The sequence below is a fragment of the Raphanus sativus genome, chromosome 8, assembly GCF_000801105.2.
Source record: "Raphanus sativus cultivar WK10039 chromosome 8, ASM80110v3, whole genome shotgun sequence".
NCBI classification, from domain to species: Eukaryota; Viridiplantae; Streptophyta; class Magnoliopsida; order Brassicales; family Brassicaceae; genus Raphanus; species Raphanus sativus.
Genome location: NC_079518.1, coordinates 27,105,093 through 27,123,355, shown reverse-complemented (window position 1 = coordinate 27,123,355; position 18,263 = coordinate 27,105,093). Strand labels below are relative to the sequence as shown.

Here is an 18,263-nt window from a genome sequence, read left to right as displayed (position 1 = left end):
ATATAGTTAGGCCAGTTTAGACTATTTTACTAAAAATATGGTATTACAATTCTTATATAAAATTATGGTTTTATGGTATGTGTTATAATTTAGCATAACTGTATGTATATATATATATATATATATATATATGTATATTATTTATAGTTTGTATTGCAATATTTTTAATAAACTAAAAAATTAGTATATTTAAATTTTAAAATAAATCTTCAATTTGTATTCATAAATTTATGATTAGAAAGTTAATAATAAAATAGTAATAATTAATTTCAGACATATTTACAGAAAAAAATACAAAACAACACTATATATGCGCTTCAAGCACAGATCAAGATCTAATATAGGTCTAACATTTTACCGGACCCGAAGAACCAAACTAGAACGGATCCGAAAATACAGGTTCAGATCCGAGTCTATGCTAAAATATTTATTGGATCTTTTTTATGGGGATCCACGAGTCTCGGTTTGGATCTACGTCCTACAAGAGACCCAATCAGGTATTTGAAATACTCAAAAATTATTATATATTAGGTAAATTTGGATGATTGTGTGTATTTTGGATATTTCAGATATTTTTTTAAGTTTCGGGTTCAGGTTTTTAGGTATAATTTCAGGTTTCGGGTAAATTTTAGATTTCCAAAAAAATATAATTTGGGTGTTCGGGTAAAATTTGAGATACCTTTCGGATTTTCGGATCTGATTTTGGGTAAGTTTCAGATATATTTTCTCCAGGTATTTTTAGGATTTACAGGTACTTTTTGAGTTTTCAAATTCAATTTGGATATGTCAGGTCTTTTTCGGGTCCTATATACCCAAATCAACCCGAATCCGAAATAAAACTGAAATTACGAGTGTTTTACGGATATTAGAATTATATACCTGAACCGACAAGAGTTCGACAAGATCCAGGCCGAGCAGACCTGAAAAACTATAGATATCTATATGGATCTAAATTTTCAGGAACCGAAGGATGCAGACCCAATAAAACCTGATCCGAGGACCGGATGCCTAGACCTATTCTGAATAGATAAATATGATTACAAAAAATGGATTTATAATTATAAAGAAACGAGTGTATGCCGGCCAACTTTAAATTACTATTATTTCTACAGTAAATCAAATAGATTTTGATTAAGATTTAGTTAATTACTGTTTACAATCTTTCTTAGGATATATTTTGTAGGTCGTATATGATTGCTGTTAAATATCTAGAAAAAATTAAACAAAAAAATATGCATGTCTTTTTGAAAGGATGGGTCAGAATCTAGATTCTGAAGACCCGAATGTTCTCAAATATTTAAAAAAATAGTTTCATTTAAATTAAAAAATCATATAAACTTTTTAAAATACACAAAACAGATTTTATCAATACATAACGGGTCTATGACAAAAAACAATAGTTTAAAAATATTAAACTTTTTATTTAAATTAAAATACTAAAAATAAAATCACTGTGAAATAATTCACAAGTTTAACAGCAGGTTAATAAACAAAAATCATAATACGGATCAGAATTATTTGGAGTCTTCAAAATTTTGGTCATATTTAAAATAACAAAAATAATTCATACAATAATTTTAGATAATTTCATAAATTCTTAACAAAATATAATTTATCAAGGATAAAAATATTCATGACATAAAATTAATTTTTTCAACAAAAAATATACCTGCCCTCTGAAAGGCGGGTCAGAATCTAGTTACTTTTAAATTTATATATTAAAAATATATTAAACCATATTATCGAATTAGGTTTCGTCTGGTGAAACTATATTGAACTGTGATCCAAAAATTTTATGATTTATTTTTCGTTCCAATTTTAAAAGCACCGAGTAGAATTGAACATTCGGTTTTTTAGGGTTTTCTCATTTTCGAGAGGGTATCACTAAATATATTGTGGTTTGGTTTGAAATTCAGATTATTTGGTTTGGTTTTTAGTTATGTTTTGTGTTCCTAATTAAACCAAAATCGTTTTATATCTCGGTTTATTCGGCGGAACACAAATTGTTCTGATAAAATTTGGTATAGTTCGGCCTTAATTTCAGTTTATTTATTCAGTTTTGTTTGGTTGATATTTGACGACCTGAACAGAATCTATTGAATTTTATCTAAACCAAATGTGAAATTGGAAACTAAAAATTCTCAGTTTGATCGGTTCGGTTTATTTTGGTCTGAGCCAAATGCCCAACTCGTAGTTGAAGTGACTATCCTGACCTGCAAATGCAGCCTGAGAGCTAGTCAATTTGGTACTAAAAAATATTGCTGAAACCGATTATTTGTACAAGACTCTGTACAACACTGGGACGCAAAATGAGATTACAATTTCACCTCATAGCTGTTCTCTGAAACTATCTATAACCTTCCAGTTATATACTTCTTTAGTCTTCAGCTCCTCGGCTAATTTCTCTGATATCGCAAAGCCTTTATGGTGCAACATTACAGGCTTCTTGTCTTGTGAGTGTCTACGACTACGACACGTACTCTTGTTTACAAGTTTCACCTCTGGAATTGGAGTTCTCTGTTTTTGATCGTCACATCTGGACTTGAGTGCTTGAATGGCAACATCTGGAGGGATCTTAGGGTTTCTGGCGAGCTGTCTGCAGGTCTCCAGTGTCAGTTTCTTGTAATTGAGACATCGACATATCTTTGTTCGATCTTCTGGTGTTAGATTAGGATGAGACTGTACAACAACAAAGTAACAAAACATTAGAAAGGACTTATTATATAATGTCACCACAAATGTATTTCTTTTTTAAAAAGGATTTTATTTTGATGTAAATAATATTGAAAGTCTCTAGGAAAAATGATCAAATATAAAACTGAAATATCATTTGTTTCTTTAAATTTCATATTTGGTTTAATAAAATGGAAATTATCAGTTACTAATATAAAATAAATATGAATGCTTGTTAGTGTTTCCAGTGGCAATATTTGATATTTGATAGTACTATACCCAAAAAGAACTATAGTTTTGAGTTTTTAGTATAGTGTTATTAATAGTATTGTTTTAAAAAATAGTAAAAGGACCAGACAGACAAGAATACAGAAGAAACTTGTATCCTTGTGAGGTAATCTGACAGGAACCCCACGGCAGCAACAAGACAGTGAAGAAACTGAAGATGACTCCAAGTCTTAAATATAAAATATACTCTCAGTGTATAAATGGTATACACATCATCACAACCTTCAAATCTTTATGATGATTAAAAGAATAGTTTAGCTCTGTTTGAATCTCTTGATGAATACAAGAAACCAAAAATCTGTTTAATAGAAAAATGTATTCAAAATCTATCTGTCACTTGTCATCTTCTGTATGTCCAATACAAATTTTAAAGAAAAACAACTTATTCCCTCTTTATTTGTCTCACTTGTATTAAAAACTTTTTAATTTTTTGCACCATCAATTAGTTGGTGAAGAGATGCAAGAAAAATGTTGATCAGGTAAAAAGAAAATTCAAGAAAATAAGTACTGACCTGTAGATAGATGTCAATGGCTCTGTAAACTCCATCAAAGCAACCTCTAGCAGAATCTGGCAAACTCTCTGCAACACCAAGGAACTTGGATACTTTCAAATTCTGATCTGGAGATATCTCTCTTAAATACTTATCAATCAATCTCCCAACTTCTTTCATCTTTGATTCTTCTTCTTCTTCTCCTTCTTCTCTGTTCCTCACAAACACTTTTAGCAATCTTATCACAAGAACAACATTGTAGAACCCACTCTCTCTGCTTCCTCCAGCTGCAGGTATCAGAAGATCATCAAGTGTTGCTTGATCCAACATTTCTCCAATTAGGGTTTCTAAACCGGTTTTTGACTCTCTACTTAGACTAAAACTGGATAAAACCCGAAGAACCCAGAAGAGTTTCCTGCAAGAAAACACGGTTTTACCAGCCAAAACCACTCCTGTAACCGCTGTATCAGCTAAATCAGAGTACTCAAGCTTGTTCCTCATAAGCTCTATATTTCTTGATTTGGTTTGGAGTCTTGTCTTGAGATAATGGAGAAGAAACTTAGTCATGACCAAGCTTTTCACATTGGTTTTGTAAGCTCCAATGATCCTTTTTAACTTCAAGATGATCATTGGGGAGAGACTTGACATATCATTGAACCACCACTCGTTGCTTCTTCCGCAAGAAACAGTCTGAGAAGTTAACCTTTTGTCTGATTCAGGCGTGTTCTTAGCCGAAGAAGGCGAAGAAGAAGACAGTGAAGAAGAAGAGAACGCTTCTGAACTCCGAGAGATTCTGGTCAAAGCTGCGAAAATGAGTTTATCGACGAGACCGTACGAATCTGCGTGGAGGAACACTTGCTCGCAGCTCTTGAGGCTTGAAACGATGTCGTTCCAAGAACCGTAGAACACTTCTTCGAGAAAAGACTCTGTTTGGAGCAAGAGGTTAGAGAAACAGAGCTTTTCCGTCATGCCTAGAAAAACAGAGCAGCAGTACAGAGTCGAGACGTTTGAGACATCGATCGAGATTCCTCCGTTGCTGTAACAGAACCTTGAAACCAGCTCAAACCCATCTGGTCCACCTGGAAACCCATCGATCTCGATAGCGATGATCTCTGAAGATTTACTCTTCTTGTTTCTCTTCTTCTTGCTCTGTTTTATCAGCTTCCTTAAGCTTCCAGAGTACTTTGAGATCACATCCTAAAACAGAGCATACAGTAGAAATAAGAAACAGAGCATAATCAAGATTCGGTTTAGGTTTTACCTGATTGAGGAAGAATGTGTGATCTCCATTGATACAGATTTGAAGATCGTAGAAGAGAGACATTTCTCGGGATTTTTTTGCATCAGAGTATGAAAGCCTAATGAGTCTTGTGACTAGTTTGTAAGCTGTTTTCTGATTCTTCCGCTGTTTTATTTTTGTGTGTGTTTTTGGAATTTATAGAGCAATAATTATAGTGGCCACATGGAAATGAGATATGCATAGTGTTTTATTTGTCTTTATTTACAACAATAAAATAAAATACTTACTAACAAAATAATTTAAATAGAAATTAGACGGAAGTAAGACAAAAGTTTATGTTGAACTAGTATAGTTTTATACAAAATATTATAGAAAACCACATAAAATTTTCAAATTATCTCAAATTTCAATAAAATTGATTGTTTTTGTTTGTATTGTTTTGTTGTTTTTAAAAGAATGCTATTGAATTTGATTCTCATTTCTTTGAGAATGATTGACTTTCTAAAAAACTAATATAACTTTATCCAATTGCACAAATTTTCATGGTACTAAGCTATTGTCTAAATATTGCGGTATTCTTATAAGTTTGTGTTCAGTTCAAAATTTTACAGAAATTCAAATTCAAAGTCCACAACATCGCGCGTGGACTTTCGAAATTGCACTAATTATATATTATAATTTTAGGGGAAAAAACAAATTAGATACATTATATCTCATAATTGTAAAATAATTGTCCAGATTAGGATATCTAGTTACCTATCTAAGAGATGGGACCAGATACAACTGAAAATGCCATTTGTACAGTGGAAACGTCAGTCAAGACTTATTGTGAGATCGATCAAACAATGGTTGGGAGTCAAGATCTAACTTTATATTTTGTGCTGAGAACAGATCAAAGTATCATAATACAAATGCGACATGGTTTTGGAGAGGTCTGCTACAAATTTTCTCGCTTTGCGGACTATTATTAATTACTTTTTGAAATTGTGCAGATAACTTCACTAAAGATTGGACAACATTTGATTTTCGTCGTTTACTTTTTAACAATTATTATGGCATTTTCTTTGTTGAAATTTCCTTTTGTCAAAAATGCATGTGAATGTGAGTGGTCCTTACTAAAATGGTGTTTTTCTTTCTCCTAGTATATGTGCGAGTCCACTGCGAGCATTTTTCATCGTATTTCCAAATGCGACCATGTATTACCAAAATCCCAATTTTATTCTTATCCTATTTTGAGATATGTGAGAAAGTATTATCCACAAAAATCTCCATATTCTATCTTTTTTAGCTCGTTTCGCTACACAATTATACAGCGATGAAAATCATTGGCAATAAAACAAGAAGAATCAAAAAGTTTCAAAAATAAAAAAGAAACAAAAAAGAAAATACCAAAGGCACAACCAAAATAACACAAAAGACAAAGGATAATTCTCTGAACATATAAGTAGACCGTTAAAGTTCCACGAGACTTTTACTTCACACAATTAAAAGAAAAAGGCCAAAGAACTTGTGTGTTGCCAAATATTGTAGAAAGAAAGTGGATGAAACATTGGAAAAGATAAATAAACTCTAACAGTTTGTGAGCAATCTCTCAGTTACGGTACCTGCTTCCACGACCATAGTCTCTGTCTCTGTCCCTGTCACGGTCATAGTCACGCTCCTTGCCTCTTTCCCTCTCTCGGCTTCTGCTTCTGCTCCTGCGTCTATCCTTATCGTAGTGATGATGATGATCTCTATGCTTATCCCCACGGTCTCTTTGCCTGTCTCTGCTTCTCTCTCTTCCATCTCTATCAACACCTGTCACACAATAGATATACACCGAATAAACACATTGGATCATGACATTTTTTTTGTGGAAAGCAGCAATCAAACATTTTTTTACACTGTTGGGCGAACTTAGTATAACCTTTCATCTTTGTCGCCTTCTTTTTTAATGCATTCAGTTAAAAGAAGAAAGCTCTTAAGAGAAACACCAAGTAATACAAGAATCATATCATTGGAGCTCCTCAAGGATTTGGCAGTATGAGCATATAGCCTTGAGCTTAATGTGCAAAATCAAACGAAGTGTCTATTTTTACTACAGAAGTAGGTATCTATCGGGACAACTAGTTTTTATCATATCGGAAAGGTTCTATTCTGACAGAGGAGTTCTCTGAGTTGAAGTTAAAACAGAAATTACCTAGTTCCTCGACTTCCCACCCAGCACGACCAGCAGCAACAGCAGGTCTGGCGTCAGCTTGGTGTGTTTTAACGCGGTACTTCTTCTTTAGATTTCCAAACTCATCATACATTTCACCATCATCCTGAAATTTTTATGACATAAAGTTAAACGGTATACCAAACAAAAAAAAAACCTCACAAACACAGAGAACGCTTCAGTGAAAGAATATTTTACTTGTTCGGCCTCACGCCTGCGTCTCTTTGTTTCCTCTAATTCTTGTTCATCCAATTCCTTGTAACCACCACCACGGCCTCCCCTATATAGTAAGAATAAATGAATAAGCACAACAGGCCCGTCAAGCTAAAACCCTTTAGTAACTCTATTTTGCTACTATAAATATTTCAAGTGAGATACATCAATTGCCAAAACATATGTTGATGCGTCTGCAGCATTCTTCATACTGAACACAGTGGCAAAGGAAGCACTCAGTCAAATTGCAGAAGAGAATATCTTGTCCTATTTTTTACAATTATCTATTAGGCCATCTCTAAAGAAGAATAAAAATTCCCTGCTGACAAGTGACAACAAAACTACTAGTATCGAACACAAAATCTATAAATGTATCCTAAATTCACCGGAAAAAAAATAATCATTTAAAATATCAATCCTCAGTTCAACATTGCAAAAGAACAATAAAAAGGAAAGCTTATCATTGACACTGAGTCATACCTCACACCACCTTCATTCTGACCAGGTTTATTGGTGTTGCAGACGTTACATTTTAAACGCTTAGCCCAGTTGACATTACCGCACCTGATTATTAAAATATCAGAACAAAAGGATTACAGACCAAAGTAATAAACAATAAAGACCGGAACTAGAGGATATATAGCCACCAATAAGAGCAGCCTCTTAGTTAAACTAGTAGAAAAATAAAATTCCATTTAACTTACAATCTCTAATTTATAAGAATCTAAGAAAAACTCGGGATACTGGATCAAAACTACAAGTCTACAACCCAATTTTTCAGTTTGACAACTCTCTGAAGACAATTTGCGAGATTAGAATCAACATGGTGGCTTCACACATTCTTAGGGCCAGTTTCAGTGCCACATCATTTCTAAGTGAAGGGTTAATCAAAAACATCCACATACAAATCTTTCCATACGCTCATTATAATGTAAACTTTCTATTGCTACCGTATTTTTAACAAGTATTAGTAGCTCGTTATCATGTGAAAGTGAACCAACTACTATTTCAGACCTAATCAGATTACTTACATTGGACAAGACCAATCATTTGGACCAAAAAGACCAGTAGAAGCACCCTTCCCCGGTGGGCCACCATCAGCACCTCCACCTCGGCCCCTTCCACGACCACCAGCCCCCATGCTGCCACCAGATGCACCAGCTGGTCTGGCAGTTCCGCAACGGTTACAAACCCCACGGAACGCAAAATTCACATTTGTGCAACTGCCACAATAGAAGAACATAAGAACACTACAGCTAAAAACTCCCAATATACAAAGCTGCAAAACCAATTGGATAGATAGATGAAGCTCCTCACCGATGTCACAGACCTTGTATTTGGGCACATCCAGTCCCCGTCTTGCTGCCATGGCTTGGCGGAAGAATCACCCTGACCTCTCCCCCTTCCAGCACCTCCTCCATCTGTTTCCTTGTTAGCAGCACCTCCATCGAACCCGAAAGACTCACTCGGATGGTCTCCTCCACTTTTGCTCTTCGACTCCGCCATAAAAACTCCAATGACGCTTCCATGGAAGTCTTTGTTATTGAACCAATCAACAGCAGCCAAAGCAGCGTGCGGGTCTTCATAGGTAACAGTAGCATCTCCTTTGGGCTCATCAGTCTCTTTGTCTCGGTACAGCCACACCTTGGGAGTACCAGTTCGTTTGTCTCTCTATATAAAACAAAACGGTAAAAAAGTTAGACATCTTGTGGATAAAAAGAATTCAATAACGTCAAAAAGAAATAGAAGCAAAACCATTAGAGTACCTGGCTTAATACCATACCTTTAGTAACCCAATGGTCCCAAAATATTCAGCCAACATATTCTCGTCAGTGCCTAGTGGAAGGTTAGAAACGTAGACTGATCCATTCGTAGGAGCTCCTTTCGTTGAATATCCAGCCATCTTTAAATCCAATAACGAGACGCCGTCACGAATCTGTAGATGATAAAACCATTTGTTCATCACAAGCGTACTATACAGAAACACAGATATAGACCTAATCAACACTGAGAAGCGTTATAATCATAATTATAGTAACAGACGCAGCCATCTTAATCCAATTTCATCTAAACGAATCTGTAGATGATTAAACCAAATACAAGAGCGTACATATAGAATACACAGATATAGACCTAATCAACACTGAGAAGCGTTATAATCATATTAACAGGCAGGCAGTCAAGACGGAGATCGATACGATACGAAACTTGTAAAACGCGTGAAGCTAATTTCGATACCTAAGCAGTCAACGATGAGCCGTGGGAATAGATTAACAGTGAAGAACGAAGGAAAAAAAAAAACATCTGAGATCAAAAAGAGGAGAGACCGATTTTTGGATTCAGAAATAACGAAACACGAGACAACGAGAGAAGGACTAAAGAAGACGAGGGAAATTAAAAAAAAAAAAGAGAAGAACGGAGAGGGAATCTTACCGGCGACGGATTAGGGTTTGCAGTCTAGTCAGAGATCTCGCGAATAAACTCTTTGGAGGGGGTGGTGACCTAGATTGTTTGGTGGTTATTTGCAATTTATTTTTAAATAAATTTACAAATATATATATTTACATATACTTTCGCCGAGAAAAAACATTCAATTTATTTACTTTTTATAGAGAAAATCGAATAAAAAATCCTCAAAGTGTCACTTGCTAACATTTTAAACCTTGAAGTTTTTCCACTAACATTTGTATCATAAAAAAACCTCCAAAACAATAAGGTGACCAGTTCAGCAGGTAATTTTTTCAAAAATAATTATTTAATTAATAAAATAAACAAAATAAATAAATAAAAACTCCAAAATAAATAAAAATCGAAACTTTTAATAAAATTTAAGAAAATGAAAAAAATAAAATAAAAATAATTTTTTTTAGAAAATTAAATAAATAATTTTCTAAAATATTAATAAAATAAAATAACTAAAAATTAATAATAAATAAGATTAAATTTAAATAGATAATAACTAAATAAAAAGTTCACAAATTTTTTAAAATATGGAAAATAGAAAATTCAAAATTCATTAGTGACGATGATGGTTTCTCACATAACAATTAACAATGACGATAATTGTCATAAATCCAATGATAGTTTCCAACATCATCGTTGAAAATAACAAAAAAAAACTTTTTTAAACTTTTGAATTTTCATTTTTCTGAAATATATGAATTTTATTTTTCTGTTTTTTAATTTGATCTCATTTATTTTTGAATTTTTATTTTCTAAATATAATTTAGAAATCTAAATATAATTTATAAAATTAATTAATATTTAGAAAATTAAAATTCAAAAATAAATGAGATCAAATTAAAAAAAAAAACAGAAAACTAAAAAAATCATAGATTTAAAAAAAAAATTAAAATTCAAAAGTTTGAAAAAGTTTTTTTTTTTATCATTTTCAATGATGATGTTGGAAACTATCATTGGAGATATGACAATTATCTTCATTGTTAATGGTTATGTGAGAAATCATCATCGTCACTAATGAATTTTGAATTTTATATTTTCCATATTTTTAAAAATTTGTGAACTTTTTATTTAGTTATTCTCTATTTAAATTTAATCTTATTTATTATTAATTTTTTAGTTATTTTTATTTTATTAATATTTTAAGAAAATTAATTATTTTTAAAAATATTTATTTAATTTTCTAAAAAATATATTTTTTATTTTTTTTTCATTTTCTTATATCTTATTAAAAATTCGATTTTTATTTATTTTGGAGTTTTTATTTATTTTTTTGTTTATTTTATTAATTAAATAATTATTTCTTGAAAAATTACCTGTTGAACCGGTCAACTTATTGCTTTGGAGGTTTTTATGATACAAATGTCACTTTGAAGGTTAAAAGTGTTAGTGAAAAAACTTCAAGGTTTAAAGTGCTAGTAAGTGACACTTTGAGGGTTTTTTATGCGATTTTCCCATTTTTTATATATAAACTTCAGTTTTCTTACGTTTCACTTGGAGTAATTCTCTCAGATACCACATTTTAAACTTTTATCACAAAAATAGTTTTCAAAATATAAAATGATTAAAATAATTTCTTTTCATTTTGAAAATTTAATAATTATTTTAATTTTTAAGAAATTGAATACATTCTTAAAACCACATCTCTTTATTCTATACCCTAACTCTTAGATTAGTTAACCCAATGATTATAAATGTATATTTATCCTTCAATACAAAAATTTTAGTCTTTTTTTCTTTGAGATGCTATTTTTGTAAAAATAAACTAAAAGACTATCTAAAGAAATTTCTCTTTCATTTATACCATACCCATTTTGTGGGAGAAATTAGACTATTGGATATTTTGAATAAAAATTAACTATTATCACATACATTATTCATTCAGTTTTTTTTTTATATTTGAACTTTGATTCTAAGAAAGACCCATTTTGTTATCCAAATTTTGAATTGTTAACTCAAACCACAGTATGTGGAACCAGCGGGTTGGCGGGTCGGTGGGCCGGATTCGACCTGCAATATATCCCTAACCGAACGTATATCGGATCAAATTTTAAATTGCCATTATTTAATAAAATATATTTCGATTAAGATTTACACACAAATATGATTACAAAGAAACATACGAATATAATCACAAAGAAAACACAAATATGAAAACTAAATTTAAACAAAAAAATATACCCGCTCTTTTGAGTACAGGCCATGTTCGAAATTGCGCTAGGCGCGAGTCGGGCGCTCGGTGTCCGCCTAGCGAGTAGCCAAAAAATCGAAGATTAATCGTGGATTAATCGGGGATTAGTTTTTAATAAATTTAATATATTTAAGTAATTATACATATTATTATGTACAAATAACATCAGTTAGCCTCATGGCCTAGTGGTATAAGTCTGTTTGACTTCCCTAAGTTAATGGGTTCGATTTACAGCGTGGGCAAAAGTCACTTTTTTTTATTTAATAATCAAGCATAATGACTTAATTACCCATGTCTTCTTCCCCTGAAATTAAAATCTCTGCGTACCCTAACCTGCCGTCTTTCAGTTTTCTTCCCTTTTTTCATCAAATTTCTTGTTCTAACTAGTGTTTATATCAAAATCTGATGGATATATAGCATAACCATTGATTTTAATCCCGAGAAGTGAAAAAAAAAATCTCTTTTTTTGTCGGCTCCGAGTTTTTGAGCGCACAGAGCCTAAACGAAACGGCAAGTAACCGCCAAGCGCCTCCACGCCGAGAACTCGGCCGCGTTCTCCGCGTTTTTGAACATGGAGTACAGGTCAGAATTTAGTATATAAATACTAAATAAAAAATAAAAAATATCAAATAATTAGCACAGCGTTGACCAGGTTTCGAACTCAAGTTGTTCGGATCAAATGCAAAGTATTTTACAACTAGGCTAGTGGTACATTCAATTTATGTACTAACACATTTACTTTTATTTGGTACTAATTTTGAATATAAAAAAATTCTCTAAAAATTTAAAAAGTCTTTAAAATTCCAAAAATATAAAAATAAAGAAATTTTAAAAATCTTCCAAAATTTTTATTTTAAAAAAAATCCAAAAAACAAATTTCATTTTTCAGATTAAAAAATCGAAAAATAAAAATAATCCAAAAATATGAAAAAAGTTATAAAAATGAAAATAATCAGAATCTATTAAAAATAATTTTCTTTATTTTTTTATAAAAAATGCCAAAAAGAAATTTTTCATTTTTCAAATTATAAAAAGAAAAATTGAAAAAATAGCTCCAAAAAAAAATTCAAAAAAGGATAAAAAATTTCGAATCTGAAAACATATAATCAGAAAATATATAAAAAAAATTTAGTATAATCCAAAATTAGTATATAAAAACTAATTTTTTTTATATATTTTCTGATTATATGTTTTCAGATTCGAAATATTTTATAATTTTTTGGAATATTTTTTCGAATTTTTTTTTTCAACTTTTTTATAATCCGAAAAAACAATTTTCTCTTTTTGGAATTATTTTTTCAATTTTTAGAAATTTTAAAGATTTTTTTAAGTTTTTAGATAATTTTTTATATTTAATTAATACCAAATAATATTAAATGTGATAGTAACTTATCTGATTGAGCCACTAGCCCAGTGGTAAAGTACTTTGCCATTTGATCTAAACAACGTGGGTGTGGGTTCGAACCCAGTGTCTACTTGATTTTATTTACGATTTTTTTTTTTGCCGAATTCTCAATAATTTAACTACGCGGATCACCTAGTTACTCAATAAAGAAAGTGAATCGTCCTGTACATGCCCACCGCTTGTGCTGCTTTGCTTTCCCCTGGAGTAGACGGATCTTCGGTTACCATCTCAGACGAAGGGTCAATTGAGACACGAGATAGCCATCTGAACTTGTTGTCTTGCAATACAAAAGTACCCTGAACAATCATGAAGTACGATGCACTATCTGCTATTTCTAAACACTGTAAAACAGCCTTAAAGTAGGCATCAAAAGCTGCTGCTTCCACAGACATAATCTTATGGGAACAAAGGGGGTTTTATAAAATTTAAAGATGGATTTCTAGACAGTGAGAAACCTCCACTCTATACTCAGGACAGGTGATCTCAAATTCAAACTCCTAACAACTCTCAGAGACCAGCCATTGTTACACAAACAAGTTGAGAAGTTCCAGATTACTTGATTTTTTTCTGATAATTTCTACGCCACATAACACCATAAACCTCAAGATCCTCGTTTCGGTACCAAATTGATTTCAAATCCATAAACTCCAGATAACTCCCAATGAAATGAACAATTCAAAATTAGCGCGATTGATCTTCCCAATCTACCACCTTCTCAAGCATTCATGGCCAATTACAAACGAGAAACTAAAAAATCCACCACCTTCTCAAGCTCTCTGGAGAAGCAACTCTCTTGCATCGTTCTCTTTCTCTGTCTGAACATGAACATATGCTTGTCTCCGTAGATTCTCAGCAGCCTCGGATAATCTCAAAAGTCTCAACCTATTACTATTTGCTGGACACAAACAACAAAAGAAAGAAAAGAAAAGTAACAAACTTTGACATCAATCAATCACACAGTTGCTCATTCCAATTAAGAAGGAAATAAAGGTGAGACCTTTGGCACGAGTGGACTCTGCCTCCGCGTGAAGACGATCGAGCTGGGAACGGAGAAGTTCGGAATTGGCGGTGGAAGCGAAGCACTTTAGGGTCGTCGGAATTCGTCTAGACCGAGCAACCACCAACGAAGCTCCGAGACTAGTCTGGCAATCAATTTATCAATCCCATTAATCATGAAGCAATCAGAACAAAACGCATAATTTTTTTATCGGAGAAAAGAAAGGAAGAAGAGAGGCAAAAAACAACCCACACCACCCACACGGGAACCAATCACACCTTGCCACGTTCTTAAGGATTTAATCCTTAAACCACTTATATAAGAGCATCCACAATGGTGGATTCCATTGTGGAGTCCTTAGAGGCTAATTTAGTTTTTTTTTTTTTTTTGAATAGGTAAGAATTCTTAGCAAAATAAGCAGTCCAATGGTGGATTCATTTTAGGAGTCTTTAGGAAATTTTTTTTTTTTGGTTAAAATTCACATCTCAAATACATTAAAATTGATCTGAGAAAAAAAGTGCATTACTCTCGAATCAACTTATACGCTTTCCGGTTGAACACAGTCTTCTCACTAGCTTGGATAACCTACAGTAACAAAGCCAAAGAGAAATTTACTACTAGCCAAGTTAAACAAAGAAGGGACTATGTATAGAAATAAACTAAGAACAGTTATCAAACAAAATTAAGCAACGGAAAATCCGTAGAACACTGCTGCTTACCTTGTTATCATCAAGGGAATACCATATGCCACTTGAAGTGCGAACAAAGCAGTAGTAGTGACCAGAATCAATACTCTACCATAATGAACTAACACACCATATAGAGTGTACTTCAAATTACCTTCCTGTTCAACACAAGTACTGTAAATGTTAATAGAGGAAATGATGAAGCTCAAGGATTAAAAAGATACATGAACAAGGATATCTAAACAACTCCAACGTAATATACAGAGCACAAGAGTAAGTCTACTTACATATGGACCACTGACGTATTCATGCTTTCAACTACCATACTACAACAATCTAAATCATCAACAAAAGCCTCAACACGACAACCAAAACACCATTCAAGTCTACCAATCATTTTGTGATGCAATCATCATTGCTCTCATTCAACTCCTTGATCCAGCCATGACTTCTCCGCAAAGAGCTTCGTAGCAACCATATTATCCGGGGAAAGAAACGTTGTTACGAGCAGACGACAGCACGGATCTTCCATGTGCGAGCAGGACGGCTTCCCCAACAGCAACGGTGGTCGATGTGATCAATGCGCAGCTCTCTTATCTCAATCTCATCAAGCAACTGCCTGAAAGAAGTGCAGATAATTTCAACATATATATGATTGAAAGTAGAAATCTTTGCATCCTAACAAGAGCAATGATATTGAAAGTACGAACCTTTTGTCAGTGGGCTTACCTTTGAAGCTCATGACCTGCTGTGCACTCGGGTAGCCAATAGCTTCCGCTGTGAAACGCCAAACAAGAAAGTCAGAGTCTTGGAATATATAGAACGATAAACAGAGCAAAGGATCATCAAAAAGGATGAAACTTTCACATTTTAAAGGATCAAAGTCAACGGCTAGAGGAAGTAGCGTGTGTAGTCGATCACTTTAAGAATCAGGATATATAGAACGGAGACGAGACTTACGAGTGGGTAACGAGATGGGGGTGGTTAACACGGGAGGATAGAGAGGAGGAGGATCAGAAACAGGGGAAGCGGAACGGACTTCTTCAACGGTGACGCCAGCTCTAGGAAAGAAACGTTGTTACGACGGATTTATCAGATTGCAAATCAGGATGATGGAGAAGAAGACTCACCGAACTTCATGATTCAGATACCAGAATTTCAATCTACACTTTCCTGAGAAAATTAACAGAGCGGAGAAGACAAGAGAGAGATAGCGGAGAAGACGAGAGAGAGATAGAGAGCCAATGACAACATGCCACGTCTATAAGGATTGAGTCCTTAAATGCCTTATTTACGGACCAATCCTTACCTACAGTAACTCTTTTAATATTATTCAATTCATTTTGACATATGATTGAACGCCAAGGACTCGTTATCATACCCCATTGCAGGTGGTCTAAGGATCAATCCTTGACAGAGGCAAATTGTATATTTTTATTTTAATATCATTTATCTAAGTTTTTGTGCCAAGGATCCCTCATGAATCCCCGTTGGAGGTGGTAGTTAATCAAAGGAAACTAGGGTTTTAGACCACCATGAAAGCACGGCGGAGAAATGTACGGGAGGATTGGCGCATCATCATCACACGAAGCATTACCCGATCCAACCACTCAATGGAGGAACCTCTCCCAATTGATCTCATCTTCGAAGTACTCTCGAGATTACCAGCCAAGTCCATAGCCATATCTCGCTGCGTATCAAAGCTATGGGCGTCCATGATTCTCCGTCCATGTTTCACAGAGCTATTCTTGACCCGATCTTGGGCTCGCCCGCAGGTATTGCTCGCCTGCCAGGATCACAATGACGGGTTGTCGTTCTTTTCATCACCTCAGCTCCAAAACCCAGACGTAAGCTCTTCTCCTGTAACTGCAAACTATCACATGACATATCCCTACGACGTTTCCTTCGAAATTCCTGGCCTTCCCGTCCATGGCCTTGTATGTGTTATAACTAAGCGGGTCGTGAAAAGAAGGAAAGAAACGGTGCATGTGATATGCAATCCCAGCACTGGAGAATCTTTGACTTTACCCAAAGTAACGACGCAAAGGGTTGGTGTAAGGAATTTGTTCGGGTATGATCCTATTGATAAACAGTTTAAGGTACTGTGCATGACCTCGGCGGGTTGTACTGGAGATGGAGTGTTGTATCGAGAGCATCAGGTTCTGACATTAGGAACTGGAAACTTGCTGTGGAGAAAAATCAAATGTTGCATACCACACGCTCCTGCGCCGGAACAAGACATATGCATCAATGGTGTCTTGTATTATCCAGCTAGGAATAGCACTGCAGAGACTATGCTAGCTTGCTTTGATGTTCGGTCTGAGAAGTTCCGCCTGATTACACGCATGCAAAAACCGAGCGGGGGTTTGGAACTCTGACAAACTACAATGGTAAGTTAGGTTTCCTTTCCTCTCAAGGGCATGGATCTGTTTCTGAAGGAAGTACAAGTTTGGAGTTGTGGGTTCTTGAAGATATCGAAAGAGAAGAATGGTGTGAGCATATATATATATATATATATATATATATATATATATATATATATTGCCTCCTCTGTGGAAGAACGTTTGATCGTACCTATTTACGGTTTGTTGGAGTGACTCGCTCTAATGAAATTGTCTAAAGGCCAGGAGATAGATACTTATCCTTCTGCTTGTTCTACTACAATATTGAAAGGAGTACGTTCACAAGAGTTGAAATCCAAGGATTGAAGGGCAGTGAAAAAATTTACATTTTTCTAGACCATGTAGAGGACGTGACACTTATGCAAGTGTTTAACTAAGAGTTTCGACTTGTGTAAAGCTAGTCTGCCTCTAAGTTGCTGTCAAATCGTCATCATCACGGGAACATGGGCTCTTAACACCGTCCATATCTTATTGTATGACAAATTTCCGTTTCTTTTTTTCTGTTTGTTTTCTTGTGATGGTGTTTTCATCTTTGAAAATAATCTGTTGCCTTTCTAAGTCTTTACTTTGGTCAATGGTTGAGGACGTGAAGTTTCTGGAAGTGTTTTAACTAGGATTTTAAAGCTTAGAGTTTTGTAATATAGCTAGTTTGGCTTTAGGTTTTACCTTTTCTACTCTTTCTTATGGATATGGTTTTAAGTTGAGTTTGATTTCAGTTCTATGTTAAAGTTCAGTGATGTTTATGTTATTATACAACCATGTAGAGGACGTGAAGCTTATGTGATATGTTTAACTGGGACTTTAGAGATTGAGGTTTTTGTAACAGAGCCTGCCTCTAGTTTCTCGGTTAGCTCCATCATGTTATTACTGTTTTTATATTATTAGATGTCTTCCTTTGTTGTGATGGTGATTTCACTTTTGTGGATATTTTCCATTACTTTTTAAAAACTTTTTGCAGACATCAATATGGGTTCTAAGTTAAGCTTTTTGCTTTATAAACTGTTATATATCTTCCAAGTA

At 33.9% G+C, this 18,263-nt stretch overlaps 4 protein-coding genes and 1 long non-coding RNA gene across 6 annotated transcripts; 1 reads left to right on the top strand and 4 right to left on the bottom strand.

Moving 5' to 3' along the window:
- Positions 1-2,241: 2,241 nt before the first annotated feature.
- On the bottom strand, positions 2,242-4,872 carry LOC130499256 (BTB/POZ domain-containing protein At1g50280-like). Its single transcript, XM_056993330.1, has 3 exons — positions 4,714-4,872; positions 3,474-4,649; positions 2,242-2,679 (listed from the first exon to the last, which is right to left on the bottom strand). Exons 1-3 carry the CDS (start codon positions 4,774-4,776, stop codon positions 2,329-2,331), a joined length of 1,590 nt encoding a protein of 529 aa, XP_056849310.1. The 5' UTR covers positions 4,777-4,872; the 3' UTR covers positions 2,242-2,328.
- A 1,226-nt stretch (positions 4,873-6,098) lies between these two features.
- On the bottom strand, positions 6,099-9,668 carry LOC108819174 (transcription initiation factor TFIID subunit 15). Of its 2 annotated transcripts, XM_018592169.2 has the most exons (8): positions 9,536-9,668; positions 8,886-9,038; positions 8,433-8,773; positions 8,134-8,325; positions 7,583-7,666; positions 7,088-7,169; positions 6,872-6,995; positions 6,099-6,489 (listed from the first exon to the last, which is right to left on the bottom strand). In XM_018592169.2, the coding sequence occupies exons 2-8, from the start codon at positions 9,003-9,005 to the stop codon at positions 6,284-6,286; spliced, it is 1,149 nt and encodes a 382-aa protein (XP_018447671.2). In that variant the 5' UTR covers positions 9,006-9,038; positions 9,536-9,668; the 3' UTR covers positions 6,099-6,283. The 2 variants fall into 2 exon arrangements, with proteins under 2 accessions (XP_018447671.2, XP_018447672.2); XM_018592170.2 differs by lacking the exon at positions 9,536-9,668 and having other exon boundaries at positions 8,869-9,028.
- A 4,164-nt stretch (positions 9,669-13,832) lies between these two features.
- Positions 13,833-15,080, bottom strand: LOC108807573 (uncharacterized). Its single transcript, XR_008937366.1, has 4 exons — positions 14,875-15,080; positions 14,682-14,740; positions 14,156-14,300; positions 13,833-14,053 (listed from the first exon to the last, which is right to left on the bottom strand). It is a non-coding gene; the product is annotated as an uncharacterized LOC108807573 (long non-coding RNA).
- Positions 15,081-15,093: 13 nt separating this feature from the next.
- LOC130499121 (uncharacterized) lies at positions 15,094-16,227 on the bottom strand. Its single transcript, XM_056993028.1, has 5 exons — positions 16,204-16,227; positions 15,972-16,102; positions 15,802-15,902; positions 15,552-15,618; positions 15,094-15,460 (listed from the first exon to the last, which is right to left on the bottom strand). The coding sequence occupies exons 1-5, from the start codon at positions 16,225-16,227 to the stop codon at positions 15,343-15,345; spliced, it is 441 nt and encodes a 146-aa protein (XP_056849008.1). The 3' UTR covers positions 15,094-15,342.
- On the top strand, positions 16,175-17,333 carry LOC130498540 (F-box protein DOR-like). The gene has a single exon (XM_056991986.1). It carries the CDS (start codon positions 16,377-16,379, stop codon positions 17,217-17,219), a length of 843 nt encoding a protein of 280 aa, XP_056847966.1. The 5' UTR covers positions 16,175-16,376; the 3' UTR covers positions 17,220-17,333.
- Positions 17,334-18,263: the final 930 nt, after the last annotated feature.

Excerpts from the sequence above, each read along its gene's own strand:
- LOC130499256 (XM_056993330.1), bottom strand. The coding sequence starts at position 4,776 with ATGTCTCTCTTCTACGATCTTCAAATCTGTATCAATGGAGATCACACA. Across the intron at positions 4,650-4,713 it reads ACACATTCTTCCTCAATCAG|GATGTGATCTCAAAGTACTC; the intron begins GTAAAACCTAAA and ends GCTCTGTTTTAG. Across the intron at positions 2,680-3,473 it reads CCATTGACATCTATCTACAG|TCTCATCCTAATCTAACACC; the intron begins GTCAGTACTTAT and ends GTTGTTGTACAG.
- LOC108819174 (XM_018592169.2), bottom strand. The coding sequence starts at position 9,005 with ATGGCTGGATATTCAACGAAAGGAGCTCCTACGAATGGATCAGTCTAC. Across the intron at positions 7,667-8,133 it reads AATGATTGGTCTTGTCCAAT|GTGCGGTAATGTCAACTGGG; the intron begins GTAAGTAATCTG and ends TTTAATAATCAG. Across the intron at positions 6,996-7,087 it reads GCAGGCGTGAGGCCGAACAA|GATGATGGTGAAATGTATGA; the intron begins GTAAAATATTCT and ends TAAAAATTTCAG.
- LOC130499121 (XM_056993028.1), bottom strand. The coding sequence starts at position 16,227 with ATGGGGTATGATAACGAGTCCTTG. Across the intron at positions 16,103-16,203 it reads GGTATGATAACGAGTCCTTG|ACGTGGCATGTTGTCATTGG; the intron begins GCGTTCAATCAT and ends CAATCCTTATAG. Across the intron at positions 15,619-15,801 it reads CCCCATCTCGTTACCCACTC|CGGAAGCTATTGGCTACCCG; the intron begins GTAAGTCTCGTC and ends GGCGTTTCACAG.
- LOC130498540 (XM_056991986.1), top strand. The coding sequence starts at position 16,377 with ATGAAAGCACGGCGGAGAAATGTACGGGAGGATTGGCGCATCATCATC.